Consider the following 21,536-nt stretch of genomic DNA (forward strand, 5'->3'; position numbering starts at 1 on the left):
GCAAGCCACTGCTTGCTTCCTGCCACATGTCCCATCTGGTCGCTACCCACCATCCCCTCCAGCCGCTTGAGAGCAGCCCACTTGAGAGCCGTCCGAAAAACAGCAAAGAAATAATAAAAGAAAAGCCCCCCAGCTCCTCGGGGGGTCTACAACATGTTAAAATTTTGGAACTCAAAAATACATCCAATCAATATCATAAATAATAAATTAAAAAGGGTGTATAGTGAGTTGTACCCTTTTCCAACACAACTCTATTTTCGGAATTTGCTTATTATGTATCTAATTTTTAATAATAATTTAAAATTAAAAAAATCTACCTAATTAATTGCTAATTAATTATAGACTAAATCAAAACTAATCTAGAATTCTTTGAATTTGTTTAATATTAAATGCCTATGTGTAATGAAAACTCTATTTACACATTTGAAAAAAATTAAACTTTCTTTATTTTTAAATTTATTAATAAAATCAATTTGTTAATATCCATATTTTTATAATATATGCTAAACTAGTATAATTTTTTTATAAAAAATATTTTATAAATTTATCATAACATTATAAAATTATTTATTTTTAATCATAAAACTTATTCAAACGAGTTCTTAGTTTTTTTTTTTTTTTTTTTTTCTAAAAGGTGTTTTTGAAAACAACTTTCCAACAATTTTATTTTTAAAATATGCAAATTTATTTCTTCTTCCAACTTAAAAATAATTTTAAAAAACGAGTATAGGAAAACATCAGCAATGGGGCCGCAGTTTGAGTGGATTGTACATATTTGAAAAAGACGACGATCCAACGGTCAATGGATCGTGTGCACATTCCACTCGGTGCAAATACTAGTTCTGAATTTACAACACCCTCCTCCATTATCTGTTAACAGTCCGTGGAGCTTAAAGAACGTTCTAAGTGAAGGGGAGAAGAGAGAAGGAGGGAATCATCCATGGATCTTCTACCACTCTGCAATTCCTGCACTTCAATCCACCGACAACCCACACTTTACCGGAAACTTTCTTCCCCATCAATCACCAATTTTCCATACAATTCCTTAAAATGCAGGCGTAAAACAACATCGGAGCTTCAAACCCCGGTCGGAGTCACCGGTCTCGCAGGTGGCTATTCTCCTTCAATACCCACCCACAAGGTTACTGTTCACGACAGACAACGAGGAGTGGTTCACGAATTCTTCGTTCCCGAGGTGTGTCTTTTGATACTCTTGGCTGCCGGGAAAGGAAAAAAAGAAACTGAAGTAGATTTTTTTTTGAATTTTAGATTTTTATTCGTGTTTATTGTTTGGCATTTGAGAAAGCAAACCGGAGCCCTGTTTGGTTGCCAAGAAAAATTTGAGGAAAAAAGGGAAAAAGGAAATTTGCGGTCTGTTTGTTTCCTGAGAAAATGAAAGATGAAATTAACTTAGCTGAATAATTTTACATGTCTTATGAAGTGGATATTTTTCGTTTTCTTGGGAATTGGAAGAATGAAAACTTTGCAGTTGTGCCTCTTATTGTTTTTATCATTGTTCTAATTGCTTAGAGAGATTTGGTGTACTGATGGATTCAAATGCAGGACCAGTACATATTGCACACTGCTGAATCTCAGAACATATCCCTTCCATTTGCTTGCAGGCACGGTATTGTCCTGTTAGTTCAAAATGTTTTATGTCTGTTCTTCACTCTATCCTACACGTCTGTTTCTTATGCTTTTCAAATATTCTATACACTGCTTCATATCTCTTTCTATTCAAAATTGAAATGTGCACTGTCGAATGTGTCCTCTAGTTCTTAACATGAAAGGTTTAAATCTGATTATATAATTAGTGGTACAAATATGTGCAAAAAAATGAATATTGGTGAGAAGTTAACTAATTGGACCACACATAGGCCAATAGTAGAGTGAGATTCTGCATGATAATTTATCAATTTCTAATGACATGTCACAGTGGCTAAGTGAGAGATGACAAGATGGAAATCAGTGAGACCTACCTGCTTCTACCTACTGCTAGAGACATTTGGGAAGCAGTCTCAAAAACCTACTCCAAGGTAGGTGTTTCTTCACAAATATTTGAGTTGAAACGACATATTATTAACACCAAGCAAGGGTCCTCAATTTTTACAGAGTACTACAATACTCTCAAAGGATTGTTGCTGGAACTAGATTTATACCAGAACCTGGAGATGGAATCAACCACTGATACAAAGAAATACTGGAAAGGGAGAGAGTATTCCAATTTTTGGTGGGTCTTAATCTAGAGTTTGACCAGGCTAGTGGCCAAGTATTAGGCAGAGAACCATTTCCGTCTATGGATGAAGCATTTGCCCAGGTTCGATGGGAGGAGTGTAGTAAGGAACTGATGGTTGGAAATTATAGAAATCCTATACCTGAAAATTCAGCTTTGGCAGTCTCTAAACCTCTTTCTATTGCTGGAAAATATATGAGAGAAGGCAAGAGGATGGTGGACACGGATAAATTATGGTGTGATTATTGCCATAAACCAAGACATCTACCAAGACACACTAAAGAGATGTGTTCGAAATTGCATGGGAAACCTCAAAACTTGAAGGGAGTTGGCAACAAAGGAGGACACCACACACCAAAATCTGGAGAAGCCCACCAAACAACTGCTGTAGAGGATTCTCAAGAGGCTACAATGTTCAGCCAAAGTGACATTGAGAAGCTAAGAAAGCTGTTAAACCAGTTTGAGAACCAAACCTCAGAATCAGTTCCAAAATCAAGTTCTTGCTCCATGGCTCAATCAGGTAATAGCTATGTGTTAGTTATCTCCAAAAATGATTATCTTGCTACGTGGATCATTGATTTAGGTGCTTCAGACCATATGATTGGCTCCTAAAAAAATTTCTCTACATATTCTCCTTGTTCAAGAAAATAAAAAAATCAAAGTGGCTGATGGATCTTTTTCTTCTATAGTGGGAAAAGGAAGTGTTCAAATATCACCAATTTTATTTCTAAAATCTGTCGTTCATGTTCCAAATCTATCTTACAATTTGTTGTCTATAGGAAAACTCACTAAAGACCTAAATTGTTCTGTTATATTCAATTCCACTGGCTGCATTTTTCAGGACTTTGTTACAGGAAAGATGATTGGGCATGTTGAGTTAAAAGATGGTCTCTACTACCTGGAAGCAGGATCTGGTGAATAATAGTGTAGGGTCTCAAGGCTTGGTTTCTACTACCTATCAAGAAAGGATAGATCAAGTTTGTCTATGGCATAGACGTTTAGGACATCCTCCATTTTCTATGCTGTAAAAGTTGTTTCTTCCTTGTTTGAAAACAATAAAATAGAAATTTTCCATTGTGTAATTTATGAGTTTGCTAAACATCATCGTGTATCTTTTCCTTTGAAAACTCCAAAATTTTTATCTCCATTTAGTTTGATAAATTCCAATGTTTGGGGTCCCTCTCGTGTTCCTAACACTTCTAGTTCTAGACGGTTTGTCACCTTTGTAGATGATTGTACTCAAACTACTTGAGTATACCTAATGAAATCTAAATTTGAGGTTTCATCCATTTTCCCTACCTTCCACAAATTCATTAGCACTCAATTTGGGGCAAAAATACAAACACAAAGATCTGAAAATGACAAAGAATACTTCAATCAAGATCTCATCACCTATCTTCAAAAGGAGGGTATTCTTCATCATTCATCTTGTGTTGACACACCTCAACAAAATGGGGTTGTAGAAAGGAAAAACCAACATCTTCTTGATGTTGCCAGATCACTTCTTTTCCAAATGAAAGTCCCAAAAATTTATTGGGGGGAAGCTATTCTTACAGCTGCATATTTGATAAATCGAATGCCATCTCGTGTTCTTGAATACCAATCTCCCATGAGTAATCTCTCAACTTTGTTTCCTAATTTCCAAGGGTTTGGGTCTCTACCTTCAAAAATATTTGGGTGTGTTTGTCATGTGAACATTCATAGTCACTTGCAGGGAAAATTTGATCCTAGAGCAATCAAGTGTTTGTTTTTAGGCCATTCATCCACTCAAAAGGGGTACAAATTTTATCCTCCAACAAAATGAAAATATGTCACCGTGGATGTTACCTTTATGGAAAATCAAGTATACTTTGAGGACACCTATCTTCATGGGGAGAGCAAACTAGGAGAAGATAGATGGTGGGAGTCTAATCAGCCTTTACCTATTCCAAGTGTGGTATATTGCCCCATGCCTAGTGCAACTACTGATCTAGGTAGAAATATTGGTACTGGTCCTGGTCTTGGTTCCATTTCTGGTACTGGTACAAGTACACACTCTGGTTTCATTCTGGTACAAGTACACATCCTGGTACTGGTCCTAGTTCTAATTCTGGTACTCCTGGTTCCACTTTTGGTACAAGTTCAAATTCTGGTCCCAATGAGTCTTTGAGTCATGATTCTCATAGTCAAAATCCATCTATTGAGTTCATTGAACCAACTCAGATCTCAAGTACTTCAAAGTCTCTGAAGATCAAGAATGAAAGGCCTAAAACTCCTATCTCCAATGTGTATTGAAAGAGGAAGAAGTCTATAATCACTTCACATGTTTCAATCTTTGACCTTGTGACAGGTAATGAAAATGAAACTCAAGCTTTTGATACTAATTATGATTTGAATTTGCCTATTGCCATTAGGAAAGGAGTTAGGTCTAGCACCCATCACCCTATCTCTTAATTTGTGTCTTTTCAGCATCTTTTACCTCGGTTTCAGACATTTCTCACACAAATATCCTCTCATGAAGTTCCTTGTACTGTCCAAGAAGCTATCATGTTTGAGCTATGGAGGAAGGGCATGGATGAGGAAATGAGAGCCTTGGAAAAAAATCAAACTTGGGATATAGTGGAGCTACCAAAAGGGAAGAAAACTGTGGGATGTAAGTGGATCTTCAATGTTAAATACAAAGCTAATGGCACCTTGGAGAGGTATAAGGCAAGATTGGTTGCTAAGGAGTATACACAAACATATGACATTGATTACTAGGAGACTTTTGCTCCAGTAGCCAAGATGAACACCATCAGAATTCTAATTCATTGGCAACAAATTTTGATTGGCCCCTACAACAATTTGATGTGAAAAATGCTTTCCTCCATGGAGATCTAGAAGAGGAAGTATACATGGATATTCCACTAGGATATGAAAAGGAGTCATGGGCAAATAAGGTATGTAAACTAAAAAAATCACTATATAGTCTCAAGCAATCTCCTTGGGCATGGTTTGGAAGATTTATGAAAGCTATAGTGAGGAGAGGTTATCATCAAAGCCAAAGTGATCACACACTATTTATCAAACATGCTCATCTAGAGAAAATTACAACCTTAATTGTGTATGTTGATGATATTGTTGTCATTGGAGATGACCAAGAAGAGATTATGGCGCTAAAATCATACTTAGCTAAATAATTTGAAATCAAGGACTTGGGCAAGCTTCAATATTTCCTTGGACTTAAGCTGGTTAGATCAAACCAAGGATTATTAATTTCTCAACAAAAGTATATAAAAGATTTACTCAAAGAGATAGGTATGCTTAGGTGTAAACTAGCCAAGACACCTATTGAACATAATCACATTCTAGAAGAGAAATTCGAAAGCTAACCGATTGACCGAGGCAACTACCAACGGATGGTGGGAAAGCTAATTTACTTGTCACACACAAGACCAGACATTGCATATGCCATAAGTAGGGTAATTCAATTCATGCATGCTCCACTTAAAACCCACCTAGAAGCTGTATACTGGATTTTGAGATATCTGAAGACAACTCCTAGTAAGGGTGTCTTGTTTAAGAAGGGTAGAGAGTTGAGGTTAGAACCCTACACAGATGCAGACTGGGTCGGATCCATTATGGATAGGTGATCAACCATTGCATATTGTACTTTCTTGGGAGGTGATCTTGTCACTTGGAAAAGTAAGAAACAATCATTAGTAGCCCGTTCAAGGGCTGAAACAGAATTTAGAACCGTGACACGAGGTATTTGTGAACTTCTTTGGATTAAGATCATACCTCAGAATCTCAAGATTAAATTTCAAGAACTTATGATATTGTTGTGACAACCGTCAACATAGCTCACAACCCGGTCTATCACAATCGAACCAAACATGTAGAGGTTGATAGACATTTTATAAAGGAAAATATGGATCGTGGTTAAGTGTGCACACCATATATATGTATTGCTAATCAGCTAGCTAATGTTCTCACTAAAGGACTCCCAAGTTTAATATTTCAACAAATGATTGACAAGTTGGGAATGCAAAATATCTTTGCACCAATTTGAGGGGGAGTGTTGGAAGATTTAGGACTAGATTGTTGACCATGTCATATAGTTACCATAGTTAAGTATTGTATAGTTGCACAATATAATGTAGATCCAAAAATTTTGCTTCGATTAATTTGTTTCCTTGTTAGATTCGCTGTTTCCTTATTTAGATTCTAGAGTCAAAAGCTTTGTTTAATATATAGCCTTGTAACAAGACCTTAGACAAAATAAGAAAAAGAAAATAATTCTCTCTTGTTTCTCCCAAACTCCAACAATTACCTACCTCGAAGGTGTTATGCCTAATAGCTTGAGTATGTTCTCAACACTTAATGTGGTAGTTATTATAATCATGTAGTTTTTCTACGTAGTGAATGCTACTTCCTACTTACACTTTGGTAAACATCCTTTACCCATGTTTTATACTCAGATACTTGATAGGGTTGCAAAGTTCTGTGGTATTATAGAACTTTGTCTTAGTTTTCTTGGCCAAAATGTTGCTTTAGGGTTTTACTTCAGTAGATAAAAAGAGGGCTAACCAAACAAACATGTCTCCTCCCACAACAAGGGTGGACAATGTCTTGCCATGATACTTTGAGAGGGGTCAAGGAATGAATCGGATAGTGGCATGTGTTCAATCTCATCCTCAACCTGCAATGTACCAGGTGCTCATTAGTTGATGAAATCTTATTCCTAAAATAATAACCTGGGTAATAATTGCTACAATTCCTCATATATCAATCATAATCAGTATCTATCAAAAAAAATATATCAATCATAATCAGGCCTTTCCACCAAAGAGAACATGATTTTTGCTAAAGCTCAATTATGGGAAGGCTTTAAGAGATTTAAAAATTCTTTACTACAATCATACAAAAATACCCTTAGGTGATCTTAAGTTGATTGCTTGTGTGATGGATCAGCACTATCCTCGATACCATGTTAGAGACTTGAAAGACAGTTCAGTCAGGTCCTTCTAACCTTGTTGCTACTGCTGCCCTTCGCATGCTTCCCTCAGTTTCTTTGGTTTCCCCACTTTGACTTGCATGTGTATCAATATCACATTGTAATGTCAGCATGTATTTTGTGTATGTGGCCCACATGTAGACAAGTGTATTAGGTTGGACTCTTTTCATAGAGTAGTGAACCTTGTGGCTCTCGCAATAGAGAGGTATTTAATAAGCTAGCACATGTTAATTGCATTTGCACTTGCACATGCAATTGCAAAGAAGACATGATGCGATGTTAGAGGCAAAATTTCAAAGCTTACAGGATGCCACCTTGTTTTGTTAGGTGCCTTATAATTAAATTCTTTTTTGCTTATGCTAAAAAGAAAAGGAAAATTGCAAACCTAACAATATTTAAAAAATTGAAGTGAAAATGTTTCTGAAATTTTCACTTCTGGCTGAAGAGAAAGAAAATAGAAATTATGGTCTCATGGAATCTGTATTATGGATAACAGAAGGCATATTGCCACCATTCTGTGATCCAAATGATAAAAGGAAAGTATCCAATCTTACTTTGAGGTGATGAAAGGTATGGTAGTTCAAAAAACTTACTCCCAAAGTGAGTAATCAGACTATATATAAAATACTTGGAGATGGAGTAGTATTTGCTGTTTTAATTATGAATAACATACTAACAAGAAGATTCTTATATGCAGGTTGTTGTACTAGCTGTGCTGTTCGTATAAAATCTGGACAAATTAGACAGCCAGAAGCGCTAGGGATATCTGCTGAACTGAAATCAAAGGCATGGATAATTGCCTTTCTTTTAGGTTAATGGAATATAGTCTATTGTTTATTTACTTATTTGTTTTTGATAAACAATTAGATACATTTTTTCCTTTAGTTGTTGCCATTTCTCACTTAGATCAACTTTCTGTTTAGTTTGCATGTTTTACTTAAATTCCATATTAGAGGCTGAGTTTTCGGAGAATTTTCTTTCTTGTACTGATATTACATTCTTGTAATCAGTTTATTAGTCTCTCTTTAATGTGTATCATGCATTTGATGAAACAACATTAACCTAAATTTCTCATGTTGATTCTATAATCTGAGTTATTTTTTAATCAACAATATCCAATATCCAATATCCAATATCCATACTAAGCCAATCTTTTTAGTATAAGCTGTTGCTCCTAAGATCCATGATGCATTCTTAATGAAAGTTAAAATGATAAATTTCAAATAATTTATCTGAATTGAAAAGATGACCTTTGCCTACTAACTTTCAAATATCTCCTTGAGAGAGGGAAATATTCTCTATTTACATATGAATTCACTTTTTGAGTACCATCCTTAGTTGGCATGTAAATTAGGACCTAACCAATGTTTTAAAAGGCTTTTGAGGCTTATGCCTTGAGGCTTTGCGATTAGCCTTGAGGCTATAGCCTTAGTTAGGGTAATTGAGGCTTAAGCCTCACACCATCGAGGCTTTCAGCTTTGAGGCTATAGCTTCAAGCTATTGAGGTCTAAGCCTCAAATATCCAAAGGGTTTTCAACCTTTGTGGGCTTTTAGTATATATTTTATAAGAGACTTAAGCCTCAATATTCAATGAGTTTTAATGGGTTCTATTATCATCCATGCTTTTGTGGACTTCTGATATCCTGATTTGGTTAAACCTTTTATGAAAAGAACTTAGTTGGCTTCCAATTAACCCTCTAAATGGAAGGGAAAAAGAGAGATTGAAAAGAAACAATAGGGAATTGTTGCCTATCAAATAAAAAGGAAAAGAAGAAATAGAATAGGGAAAGCGTTAATTGTGCTAGTGGCTAATCTCATATATAATCATTATTTTATTCTTGATGGATATTAGGGAAAAAAAAAAAAAAAAAACCAATACAGTTGGTGGATGAAGAAGAAGAATTAGTGGATATTAACATTGATAGGAAGGATAATATAGCAATTAGATATAATCATATTCATTCCTTGGAGGATCCTACTAGTGATAGTGACATTAATGTTGAAATTATTTGATGAAACTATAAGAAAGAGCATTTTTTGAAGAGAGAAAAAGGAACCAAATTAGAAACTATTAATAGTGATAAATAATTAGCTTCATCATTATGAAGTTTAGGCCTTGTAACTTTATAAGTATTTTTCTGATTTTTTTATAATTTTTTATAATTATTTATTTGTTTAAATTGAGGCTTACACCTCGTTTTGCCTCTAGGCTTACGCCTCGTTTCATTTAACCAAAACGCCTCCCTTTTAAAACAATGGACCTAACCTAAAGGAGCAAATCAGTGGCTAGTGGGCAACCTAATAGTGTTTTTCTCATTGGCAGAAAATTTTGGTTTACCTATTCAATATTGAGTTAACTCCTAAAGAAATGACTGCAAAAGCATTTAAAAATATTGACAGTAAAGAGGAAATTTGACAAACTAGGAAGGTGTGTAAGACCATTTGAAACAATGTTTGTATATTTCTCTAAATGTACTCATTGGATTCAACATAGATTTTGGTTCTTTTAGCCACTCAGTGTTGTTAGTTGGATCTCCAGTAAGTATCTAAACTCACCATCTCCATAGTTGAAACTTGAACATTACATGTATTGTGGACTCAAAAGTGGTTCATTAGTTTCTTATTTATCTTATTTTTATTCCACAAACTATATATTTTTATTGCACCTGAGGAAAAGGAGCCTTAAATCATGGAAATTTTCATGCTGGATTTTTATATTTTTTTATAGGGGATACAGCTAGAAAATATTTTATGCGGGACTTTTATAGCTTGTATCGTAGTGTGTTGAAAGCTGATAAGGAGGTTAATTTTATTTCCTCTGCAATGCAGGGTTATGCACTTCTTTGTGTTGGCTTCCCGTCATCTGATATTGAAGTAGAAACTCAAGATGAGGATGAGGTAATGTGTGGAATTACATCCATCCAATTAAAGAAAATATAAACTGCATGTTTAGATTGGAATGAAATTGTTCCATGGTGATTTTAAATAGCATTTGAGGTGAAATTATCCTTTCTTTGTTGCAGTTAAGAGAAGCCTATTTTTAGCATATGTCAAGGATCAAATTTTGGGGTTTGATTATATGTTTGAATAGCATTTCAAATGAAATCATCCTCTCTTAGTGGCAACTAAAATGGTGCTATGTTGTAGCAAATGTCGAGGATTGCTTTTAGGATTTGATAATATATGTATGTCTATGTGTACACATGCACATGCATGTGCAAGGGTGTGATGTTTTAGTTCTTTACAATCACTTGAGGTAATCACTCTATTTACTCAAGATCACATTTTAGATTTGTGCATTGCTCAATTGCCTGGAGGTATTCTTCCTTTGCCCCATCAAGAATTGCAGGACCAATCCTGTAGGGCTCTTTTAAGCTAATAGATGTGATATCGTGCCTGAAGAATTTTTGTTTGGGAACATGTGTGGGTGAAATTTTCTTTTGAATTGCATATTTTGCTTTTGGAACTCTTAAAGTTTGCAACTTCTGTTTTTTGTAGCATTGTTCATTTACCCTTTTTTGCTTTCTTTCATCTTTTTCTTCTTCATCTCTCTCCCTCTCTCTTATTATTTTTTACTATGTTGTTGTTATTGTTAATTTGTGTCATGGAAATGTGAAGCACTTGTTATTTACAGGTATATTGGCTTCAATTTGGAAGATATTTTGCGCGTGGACCTATAGTAAGTTCTGTGATTCTCAAAAAAAGTTCTCAAACATAGAATTCTATAATAGAAAAATGAAACAGAGAGGGATGTAAATGATAAGAGGAGCTAACATCAAATGCTCTCATTTGGTTTTAGGGTTATCTTACTTATACAACATGTCTAATGTGCAGGAAAGGGATGACTATGCATTGGAGTTAGCCATGGGTGATGAGTAAGCAGTCTAAAATCAGACTAGAAGCAAGGATCTGTCCACCAGAACCTATAGATTGTACCTTTTTCCCCTCCCACTTTTTGTCCTTTTCTCTCTTTTTAATTCTAACATTCTTCTGGCCCTTTTGTAATATGATTGTTGAGTAGATATTCCTTGCAATCTATGGATGGCCTGTAGAATTGGATGTTGTTATCTTTGAGATAATAACTACTTCTATGAAGTAAATTTCCTTGTTGCTAGTGGATATCATTTTTTTGTTTTTTTGGTTTTTTTTTTTTTGAATCTGATAGCTCATAAGCTGTTGCTGGACATTCTCTTTTGGTTGGTGACCCAATGTCAGAAAGATCGTAATTTCCCAACCTTCAGTTGTACTGGTCAGCTAAGCCACCGAAGCCCTCTTTCTGAGAAGAGGAATGGGCATTGCTCATTTTTACAGCCAAAATATTTTTTTTTTGAGCAAGCCAGCAGAAAGATGAGACGTGGATGATGACATAGACAGATCAATTGATCAACTGATACTTGGATTATTTGATAAAGGCAGGAATACAAATACATAGTGAATAGGTGGAAAAAGGTTGTAAGGGTTATTTGCACAAGGATTTCTTCTCACTATTGCACAGAAGCAATTACAAAAGAGAGGAAATCAACTTTGAAGGGAGGATACTTTTAAATTAGTTATGAATAGGTACTACTATAAGTACAATACATAGGTGATGATGCTTATAGAAAACATATTCAAGTTTTATAATTTTTTCTTAGGAGATTGCAGGTTTTATGCAGTTCCTTGTGAAGGTGAACTTGATTGTAGTTCAATGAAGGTTGTTGAACCTATTTATTTCATTCTTTTATCATTGCTCTGAATTGTCTTTCATAGCCTAATGAATTATTAGAAGTCCTTTTCATTGAAGCACTAGAACTTAAACTCTTGCTTGTGTAACTTGAGTCTACTTGTTTATTGAAAGTTTAAAAGGATAACAAGTTAAGCAACACCCACGAGAACTCTCCTCAATATGATGAAGGTTGATATGGATTTTGCTTAATATAGCGAAGATCTAGGGGGCCTAGTTCATTTATTTGTCAATTGTGAAATGGACTCAGAAACTTGCAGAGTTTAATTAAGACAGTTGCCTGAATCTGGATTCAAATATATCGACTGCTGCTTGGATAGGAAAATAGAAGGTTGTCATCCTTAGGACTATAGAAATTGGAATATAGACCCCTGGAGTAGATGATATTTCATGACCTATAAGTGTCCTAGCCTCCTAGGAATGAAGCCAGTTTAGAGGAAAGAATTTCAATCAGTTCGTACTCATAGAACTGCTACTTATTGTAGGCCATCAGTTAATTCATATAACTATCATCTGAGGCAGGTTAGGACTAGGAGTAATTGAGGTTAAGAAGATGATATTCTTATAAAGACAGGCAAAGTCAGAAGCTACAGCCTCAATTACTAGAAATGAAGAAGGTACGTTGCTTGTTGGAAAATCTGAACACAATGTTTCTGTGGCTTTGGGTTCTTGCCATTTCAGACTGGTAGAGATGCAAAAATCTTAATATAATGTATAGAAGGGGTGCACGACAGCTCTTTAAAGGTTGTGAATGTTGAGGATTGTGAAAAATTAGCTGAAGTTCTTGGAGGAGAGATTAAATAATGACATGTTTAGGGAGGATAATCAAGGGGCAGATTACAAAATTAGGTCACAATATCAGGCAAATCTAGGTAGGCAGTTTCCCAGACGAGCCTGGGGAAAATGTTGGCAAGGCTCCTTATTTTCCTGGATTGGAGTCAGGTTTAGCAAGTAGAGTGAAATGTGAATTACAATTGGTGGTTCTGATGATAATCCTATCCATTGTCAATCCACCAACATCATTACTGCCACGTGACAGACATCAAGACTAACATGCCACACAGGTGTGATTCCCTTAGTGCTAACTTTATATATAGTTGAGTAATCACAGAATACGCACTATGCAGCATGATGGAATATATACTTTTGAGTAGTTGGTTAATTTTCCCCAATCATTTGTCACATTATAGTTGAGCTGCACTTTCTTCGCCATGAGCCGCTTGCTCTGTAGTTCACACAGTATGAACAGAGAAGTCAATTTTAAGGGCAAATTTTGTTTGTCATATTATGGAAGGTCTTTCTGTTCACAGAAAGCTAAGAAACAGTCATAAGCTTTCTAGTGAAATGGCAATGTAAAACTATCATACGAGATTTTTTTTAGTTAGCATCTCCACATAACTCAAGAATCCCTTTGGGAATTCTGAACAAAAAAGACTCTGAAGATGGTATTTTATAAAACTATATCAGCAGTTATCTTCAGCAGAAACCAAGGAAGCAAAATCTGTCAAGTCTCCTGAGGGAAACTACATATGGATTTGGTGAGCAGGTGCTAGGATTCTTTGCTTCAACTCATGCTGTTTGCTGTTGTGGTTGAGTAGAGATAGATAGGACAAGGGTCTGCTTCTTATGAGGTAAAAGAGAATCACAATTTTAAGTTTTTAAAGGTAGGGCTATCTTGAAAACTATCCACTTGTTAATTATCCTTCAACTGTCAGTTGGTTATCCTAATATCCTTTAGAATGTGTTCTGATTTTGTGATTAAGCTAGTTTCATAGTTGATGTTAGAATGTTATACATTTTTCTTCCCCAGGTCATTCTGGTATAACTCAAGATATCAGCATAATGCATGTGGAGAGAGTAGACTGCGGACAAAACAAGGTTAGCTTTCCATCCCTTTCAGATATAGAAAATCTAGCATTGTTAACCATCAAGAAAGGCCTGCATTGTAGTAAGGGTTCAATTGAAATAGAAATTACATCTTTAGTTTTTGGATTCTTCTGACCATGAAGACTGGTATAACACAATTGACACAGACCATGGTTGCTTGCCTCTTGGATAAGGTTAAAGGGTAGACCGGTTGTAGTCTTGGTTTTTGTTTTTCTTTTTTCCTAAGAAATAGGTTTCTATGGAGAACCTTCTGATTGAATAGTTCACTTATGGCTGTATTTTGTTTCTTTTTCTTTTGTCCTTTTTTTCCCCCCTACAAAGTTTATAAATTATTGTAAGAATATAAATTGGAGACAAGTGGGTGACATCTACACAACAAAATGTGGGACTGAAACAAGATTTTTTCATGTGAAGGTAGTTGTCCAAACTTTGTAATATTTGGGGGGTCAAAATTGGTAAAAAACTGAGATGTAGTTGTCATAGTCATATGATGCTTGTGTGGCCTCTGTCTCAAGGTGAGGCTCACCCCAGGGAAAGGCACAAGAGAAATGTCTCAAAGCACAGACTTTTGTTTTATGCCTAGTGTTAAACATCATCTCTTGAGGAGGTCCACCTTATGCTTGAGATGTGCAACAGCTCATACACCAATTAAAAGCATAACTGTCACACAATTTAAGAAGAACAATTTATGTACTTTAAGAGACAAAAACGAATAAGCTAACCATAAACTAACCTTAACCAAACTAAAATGTAATTACAAGCTGTGTCTTTGACTACATTACAATGTAATACTTCCTTCTTGCCACGTCAGGTTTTATTTTGCTGTGTCTGAAGGTCCCCTTCAAACTGATGAGGATTGTTTGTTTGGAGTAGTTTGCCCCACATGTGTTTGTCAAAAGACATTTAGGTTTCACAACTGACTGCTGCGTTGATATTTTTAGGTGCTAAGTCTCCTCATTATAGCTGATATAATTGAAAGACAGCATTCCAAATTCACATACGCATGATTGGGAAGTGCTTGCTTGAAACCCTTCTATTGAATTTAGCAACACTTGCTCTACTATTGAAAATTGGTCATCCTAACATTATGCCTGAATCTTTATCCCCACAGGCAGGCCTGGGGTCCATGACCCAAAGTACTGTTGTTTTGGTCTAGGAGATAGCATTAGTTGCCTACAGATGGGATGATGTTACCAGAGCAATTAGCATAGGAAGAATATGCCTTTTTGATATTATGTTCTGATGAAATATCTCAGAAAATGACATGAGAACAGAAGACAAATTGAATGTTCTGAGAGCTTGAAACATGCTTATACCTAACGAAGTGATTTTTATTATTATTTTTGTGTGTAGGGGGTGTTGTAAGGGATGGAAGCTCTGTGAAAAATCAGATCAGCTCTAACTGTATGGATGTTGTGATATACTAGAATGTTAAGGTTGAGTTTGAAGTAGATTCCCATTTAAAGGAAGAGAATGGAATGGATCCACCACTAAAATGGATTCAGCAGCAATACAGAGCTGGGGCACACTGGAGAACCTTATGCTTTGGAAAAAGATGAGGTGGTAAGAGAAAGGAACATTATTAATTAAAAAGAAAAAACAAATAACAAAGAAGGAGAATGTAGAGGTAGTTTGGTCCATTGAATAGGATAGCTTGTTGCCCATCAATGATATAACATCAACTAATGAAGTCATCATAGGCATTAACTTTTTTTATATTATGCTGGAAAATTTTACTTTTATTGAGGGGTTTGGTCCAATGAATAAGATAGCTCGTTTTGAGCTGCTAACCCCATGTGATTAAAATGCTAGCCCCAAACTAAGTTCAATGAAAGGAAATGCCATCTCTAGGCACAGCCTTAAATTAAGGGGTCACCAAAACATTAATACTAGCATTCCTTTTATTACTTGAGAAAATTAGTGCATATTTACTTCTATATTTCTGTGGTTCTAGTTTCGTAGGACTTTCTGTATAGCTGAAGGATTTCTTTGCTCCCTACAGGTTATATGATATGGTAATGAAAATGACTCTTACATCACACTCACCACGTGATATAGCCTCAACCTATTCCTCAGAATTTTTACATGTTCAAACATCAATCTTCTCACCACAAAATTGAAGCTCAAATATCTCCTTCTCTCTCTCTCTCTCTCTTATAATTTATACATGGTCAGACATAAGAAGTTCTCACCACAAGATTGGAAGTCAAATCCCTCTCTTTCACTCTCTTTGTCTCTCTAATTTTATATCACTTTATTTTAGGAACTATTTATTTGCTATAACAACACATTTGGAGTTTTGGATATTACTGCACCAACAGTACTTACCAGGATTTTGAACCATTTACCTATGAATTTCTCTTATCTGTGCAGTTTTTTCTTTATACCTTCATTGCTAAAATCTCCAAAAAGATGAACCAGTGAATTCATTTTGAAAGTAAAGTTTTTAATAAAAAGTAAAATCTTAAAAAGATAAAGAAGGAAAGAAAGAAAGAAAGAAAGAAAAGCCAGCTAGAAAATTGAGTTCTAAATTTTGTGATGTGAGATAAGTGACGTGAAAGAGTTCCAATTGCATGAGTCCAGAGCTGGGATAGATGCTTAGAAGTATGAAATATGATTTAGCATCACATGGTTAGGAGATAGCCAAATCTGAAGTTTGATGCATCAATACAATCTCGCTTAAATATGGAGAAGTGGCAACGCTTGTTAAAATTGATGTCTGATGAATACTTAACGATAGGGAGGGGAAGATGGAGATTGCATTGTTTATACAGCTATAGTAGGATGGATAATGTGGTGGAAATTGCATTTGAAGTTTTTGTGATTGACATAATATAGAGGAAAATCCTTATCTTATTGGAAGGGGAAATTTAGAGAAAAATCCTTATCTTTTTGGAAGGGGAGATTTAGAGAAAATCCTTATCTTATTGGAAAGCGAAATTTGGATATCATTGTCGAACATGTTCCTTTGAGTGGAAAATATGAGATGGTTGGTGTCAGGAAAGGAAAAACTGGGATACACCAAGAAATGAATGAAAACTTAGTGATGTGATTGTGCTCAGCAAAGGACAATGACTGTGCCATTAAGGACTGACATTGAATTGAAGGCAAACGAGGATAATGGGAATCCAAAATGGAAATGGATTGTGTTGATTGGGTAATATTTGGTGGTCCTTTGTATCGAAGTCATGCTTGTGTAATGCTTAGCTAAGACCAGCTGAAGAGATTCATGACAACAGAGTGCAATTTTTCGAATATTCTGTTTTCCCTTGTCTTTTTACCATTTCATTTTCAAATTAAGCTCAATATTTCTTATAGCTGAACTGAATGAGTAATTTTCTTGGATCATTCAGTCCAAGGCATTATGTGCCTTAAATGACAGCAAAACATCAGTGGGTATCTGGAACTTTTGGCAGTTCAAGAAACATAAAAGTTAATGAAAATAAATAGATCCAGTGTCCTTGATGCCACTCATACAATACACACTTGTCAAAGTAAAAGAAACCAAAGTTTTTCTTATCCAAAAATTTTCAAATGAACTCACAGCCTAAAAATCTTCTCATAGAATGCCGTTCACACACCCAGCCTGCTGGTAAAGCTAATTATTCTTATAGATCGCGCAAATGGAAAATAACTCTATACATGTGGTCTGAGGAGAGTTCTCTTCTTGTTGAGGGATGCAATCATGTGGGATACCATGTATATAAGAACCAAAGCTGTAGAGTCTGTAATAACAGAACTTCTCATCACTTTTAGCAGTTGAACTTGTGTTCAGTAGAGCTTGTTGAGGCCTGTATCATCCAATAAGAACACATTAAATATAGTAAAATATAGGAGAAAGATTTTAGTCTATATAACTAGCTTTTTTCGGTTTTTTCTTTGATATTCTAACCATGTTGCTTATATTGTTCTTTTCCAGGATTGAAAATAGAAAATTGAGATTGCAAAAGAAGGAATCATGTACTGATGATTCAATAGGATCAATGGTCTGTGGGTGTTGTGACTAACTTAGCGTCTAGTTATCCTACAGCATGGTTATTGGTTAGTGATGCTTTATGTAGTGGAATACAAATAAACATACCAAATAAAATGTATTATGCCTTACTACTGGTATTACTACTATTTTATTGTTGCTTTTCCCACCCCCAATACATTTTTTCTTAATTAAAGCAAAATTATAGCATTCTGATAATTTGACCATGTTTGGTCTGTGTAGGCTGCGGATATAATGTGAAAATTATGTTATAATTCAGGATACATTTGAGGAAAGCCCAACCCTTGCCCAAAAGTGATTTACTCAGGGTCTGAGATGGAGATGGCTTCTTCTTAGAAGTGATAGTGATACATAGATAATGTTTAATGTGGTTGAAATCTAAACTTTAGAGTGTCTATAATATCTTATATACATATGCAGCACAACTAAATAAGAAGATATTGGAAAGCATAATGGGAAAAAATATAAACCAAAACAGTGGTATGGGATTTCACTATACATTTAGAATGTAGATGTGCCTAGAAACCCAAATTTGAGGTCCTGAAAATCATTCTTCATGATTGAACCTAGTATTATTTTTGTAGATTGATGTTTCTGTACAAGCTAGGAAAAAAACGAATTATGATTTCAGAAACTAATCAAACAACTTATTTGTTGACAATACTAGATCATTGAGTTCTAGTATTTTGTAGTTATTGGCTGATACCAATCTTGAATCTGTAGTATTGAATGGGAGTAGTGCTTCACACCTTGCCAATATGGCCAAATATCTCCAGAAACTTGAAGCCATGTAACTCAATGGGATAGGTAGGATCAAGGATTGGATGATAAGATTAAATCTTGTGGGTCCCTAGAAAAATCTTGAGTGAAATGATGATTAGACAGTCTCGGCCTTAAGCTTGAGCATTTGTTTAAAGTGAATTTTCTTGATAATAGGAAAAGTAAAGGGTTGAAAGAGATAAGGCTTTTGATTTATAACCACCTGCCTAGCATCAAAATGTCCTCAAGCTTGTCTGATTACCAGGTGGTTCTTGTCATGCTGCATCGATGAAATGGATAAGATCATGCAGCTTAGAACAATTGCTTGTTGGCATTAAAGTAAGAGACCTGGCAGCAAAATTTCAATTTGGGACTTGCTCCTACTTTATATGCACCTTTAGTGTCTTCTTAGTCATGAACCTCTTTTGAATATCATTCATCTTTTGCTTGAATAGGAATAAAGTTGGTCTTCTTTGACTGAGGGTTGAACTCTACTTCAGTTAGTATTTCTATCTTGTTTCATGCTTGTGTTTACATCTTAAGAGATGTTTATGTTAACGAGGCTACCCATCAATTTTACTAAATGCATAAAGTAGAATGAATTATGTACTTACCCCAACAGATGTCACAAAATTGCAAACTGCACATTTCACAGATCTAGCTCCATATTGGTACATCAACAGCATCCGGCAATTCCCGCAATTAACATGTGCAACTTGATTTGCTGTTACAATATACATTTGATGCTTACAAAGTTTTTAACTTGAGAAACATATTGAAAGTTATATATTCTTGGGTAAAAAAGAAAAACCTTAAATTCATTAAGATATTTATGCCATCACAAAATTTATACCTTCCAAGGCTAGATTGATAGTGTGACAACATGAACACTGTACACTTGTTGCTCCACGGATGTACATGAGTAAGGTGTGGCAGCCCCCACAGACCAGCTGAGCCATTTCTGTGCCTATTCAATGTTACAAAAATTATTACAGGGAAGTGATTGTGCTCAGGCCTTTCCAATTATCTAGTCCAGATAGAAATGAAAATTACAAGAATAAAATTAACTTATTCAGTTTATATAATATGGCAGGGTCATGTGAGCCAAGAAGACTAGCAAACATACCAGGCAGTGGAACAGCTGTGACTACATTGCAAACAGCACAGCATACAGACTTTGCTCCAACTGGATAGAGTAGAAGGTTTCGACAACCAGAACATACAAGTTGGCTCTGTGCACCTGATGACCGACAGAAGCTTCTTTTAGAAATTAGATCGCTAGTTATAAATTACTGAAAAAAGCAGAGCAACTCTTTATTGCTGCAAGACTGAGGAGATTATATGGACCATGCCCTATAGGACACTTGGTGAGACAAATCTTGTTGGTCACTGGATTGGGTAACATTGACCCTTCCTGAATCAGCTACTTAGGTAATTGCAGAATCTCTTCCTTACCCAACTCTCCTAGTATTTTCTTCAAGTGAAATGCTTGGATTTTTCTTTATTGATCTTTCAATTTCTCTGCTAATTGTGTAACTAGACCTGGTTTGGTTGACCAGAAGGTGGAAGAGAAGAAAAGGAAATTTGGATCTTATAACAGCTATTCTTTTTCCCAGATTGTTGTTAGATCCTAAGGATTCTTTTGTTCTCTGTTTATTGGGCTACCAAATGGAAAGAGAATTCACATTGGTTTCAAACTAAGAATAGTGTAGAACTGAGGAAGATACCATTTGCAGGCTGTGTAAATGGCACTGGGGGCGTCGGGTATGGAGCAAGAGGAACCGGCATTGTAATCCTTGCAAGGGTATGTTTTCTCTGCCAAGCTCTTAAAAGCTTCCTGCCTTTGGCCCAGACAGCATCAATATTTCTCCCATCCTCGCCATTTCTGGAAAGCAGAGAAACTTAAAAGGAGAACTGCAAATGCATTTGCTGAGACAGATCAAAATAAGCCCAAGAAAACATCAGGATTGTGAAGGAAAACCATACCATTTTATAGAAAAATCCCAAGAAAAATAGCAAGACGATGAAGAGAGTGAGAAAATTACATAAACAATAAAAGACCCATTACCCAGTTGAAAAAATTTCCACTCAAAACCATACATGTAGCTTTATTGTAGGTACCCAGAAACAGAGAAAAGCCCAATGACACTCTCAAGCAATCAAATTCAGTTAAACATTGTGAAGTGGGGCGAACGCATACCTTTGCAAGTTGCAGAGTGAGAAAAAGAGAGAGAGAGAGAGAGAGAGAGAGAGAGGATATAAACGCACAAAGGCAGAGTGAGAAAAGGTGGTGTCAAGTGAAAGTTTTTTCTTTTTACCTTTTCCCTTGTCTCAGTTCTTAACTTCTTACAAGGTGCAGTGAAGCTTTCGCTTTCTTCTGTTTCACATACAAAGACAGTCTTCCTTTTCTGTTGGTGGCATATCAAGATCAGCTTTGCCAGAAACACTGTGCCCCACCTCTCTCTCTCTGCTTTTAGTGTTTTACATTGCATGCACGTGAGTGATGTGTTAAGCCACACGCTCCTTTCTGGGGTTCCTGTGTCCTTGCATTATCATGAGTTTTTGGGAGTTGCTGTAATCTGTTATGGGCAATTAATACCCCATTGGGCTAATATATGCTGAAAATCAATTAATGTTGGGCTCATGGGCAGGCCTGGATCATGCCTCGCAGGGTACAAAACACCTAGGCCCATGTTGATCATGAAACTAATCTTCTGACATGAGCTGGGTCTATCTCTGTTCCCTTCTGATCCGTGAAATCACAGATTTCCGTGCTTCTACTTACACTATTCATTTTATGCATCTCATACTAGGATCTGCCTTGGAAAATTTGCACAAAATGCATGTGTGTCTATTGTTTTTGCTTAGTTTTGCTGTCTTTGCTACCAAAAGAAAAAGGCCATTGATAATACCTGCAGGCTGTTGATCCAACTGTTTTCGTATTAAAACAATTTTGGCTGCCAAT

General features: G+C 35.7%; 2 protein-coding genes across 6 annotated transcripts; one reads left to right on the plus strand and one right to left on the minus strand.

Annotated features, from left to right (window-relative positions):
• Window positions 1–806: 806 nt before the first annotated feature.
• Window positions 807–11,327, plus strand: LOC100242061 (ferredoxin C 2, chloroplastic). Its single transcript, XM_002281095.5, has 6 exons — window positions 807–1,195; window positions 1,564–1,627; window positions 7,906–7,994; window positions 10,038–10,106; window positions 10,843–10,887; window positions 11,043–11,327. The coding sequence occupies exons 1-6, from the start codon at window positions 941–943 to the stop codon at window positions 11,085–11,087; spliced, it is 567 nt and encodes a 188-aa protein (XP_002281131.1). The 5' UTR covers window positions 807–940; the 3' UTR covers window positions 11,088–11,327.
• Window positions 11,328–17,234: 5,907 nt separating this feature from the next.
• LOC100243854 (protein LOL1) lies at window positions 17,235–20,882 on the minus strand. 5 transcript variants are annotated; one of them, XM_002281063.5, is made up of 6 exons: window positions 20,772–20,881; window positions 20,299–20,500; window positions 19,698–19,811; window positions 19,425–19,538; window positions 19,186–19,295; window positions 17,235–17,609 (listed from the first exon to the last, which is right to left on the minus strand). In XM_002281063.5, exons 2-6 carry the CDS (start codon window positions 20,357–20,359, stop codon window positions 17,571–17,573), a joined length of 438 nt encoding a protein of 145 aa, XP_002281099.1. In that variant the 5' UTR covers window positions 20,360–20,500; window positions 20,772–20,881; the 3' UTR covers window positions 17,235–17,570. The 5 variants fall into 5 exon arrangements, with proteins under 5 accessions (XP_002281099.1, XP_010663776.1, XP_010663773.1 ...); XM_010665474.3 differs by having other exon boundaries at window positions 20,299–20,456; window positions 20,772–20,849; XM_010665471.3 differs by having other exon boundaries at window positions 20,299–20,485; window positions 20,772–20,847.
• Between the last annotated feature and the right edge of the window lie 654 nt (window positions 20,883–21,536).

This window comes from Vitis vinifera, chromosome 2 (assembly GCF_030704535.1).
Source record: "Vitis vinifera cultivar Pinot Noir 40024 chromosome 2, ASM3070453v1".
NCBI classification, from domain to species: domain Eukaryota; kingdom Viridiplantae; phylum Streptophyta; class Magnoliopsida; order Vitales; family Vitaceae; genus Vitis; species Vitis vinifera.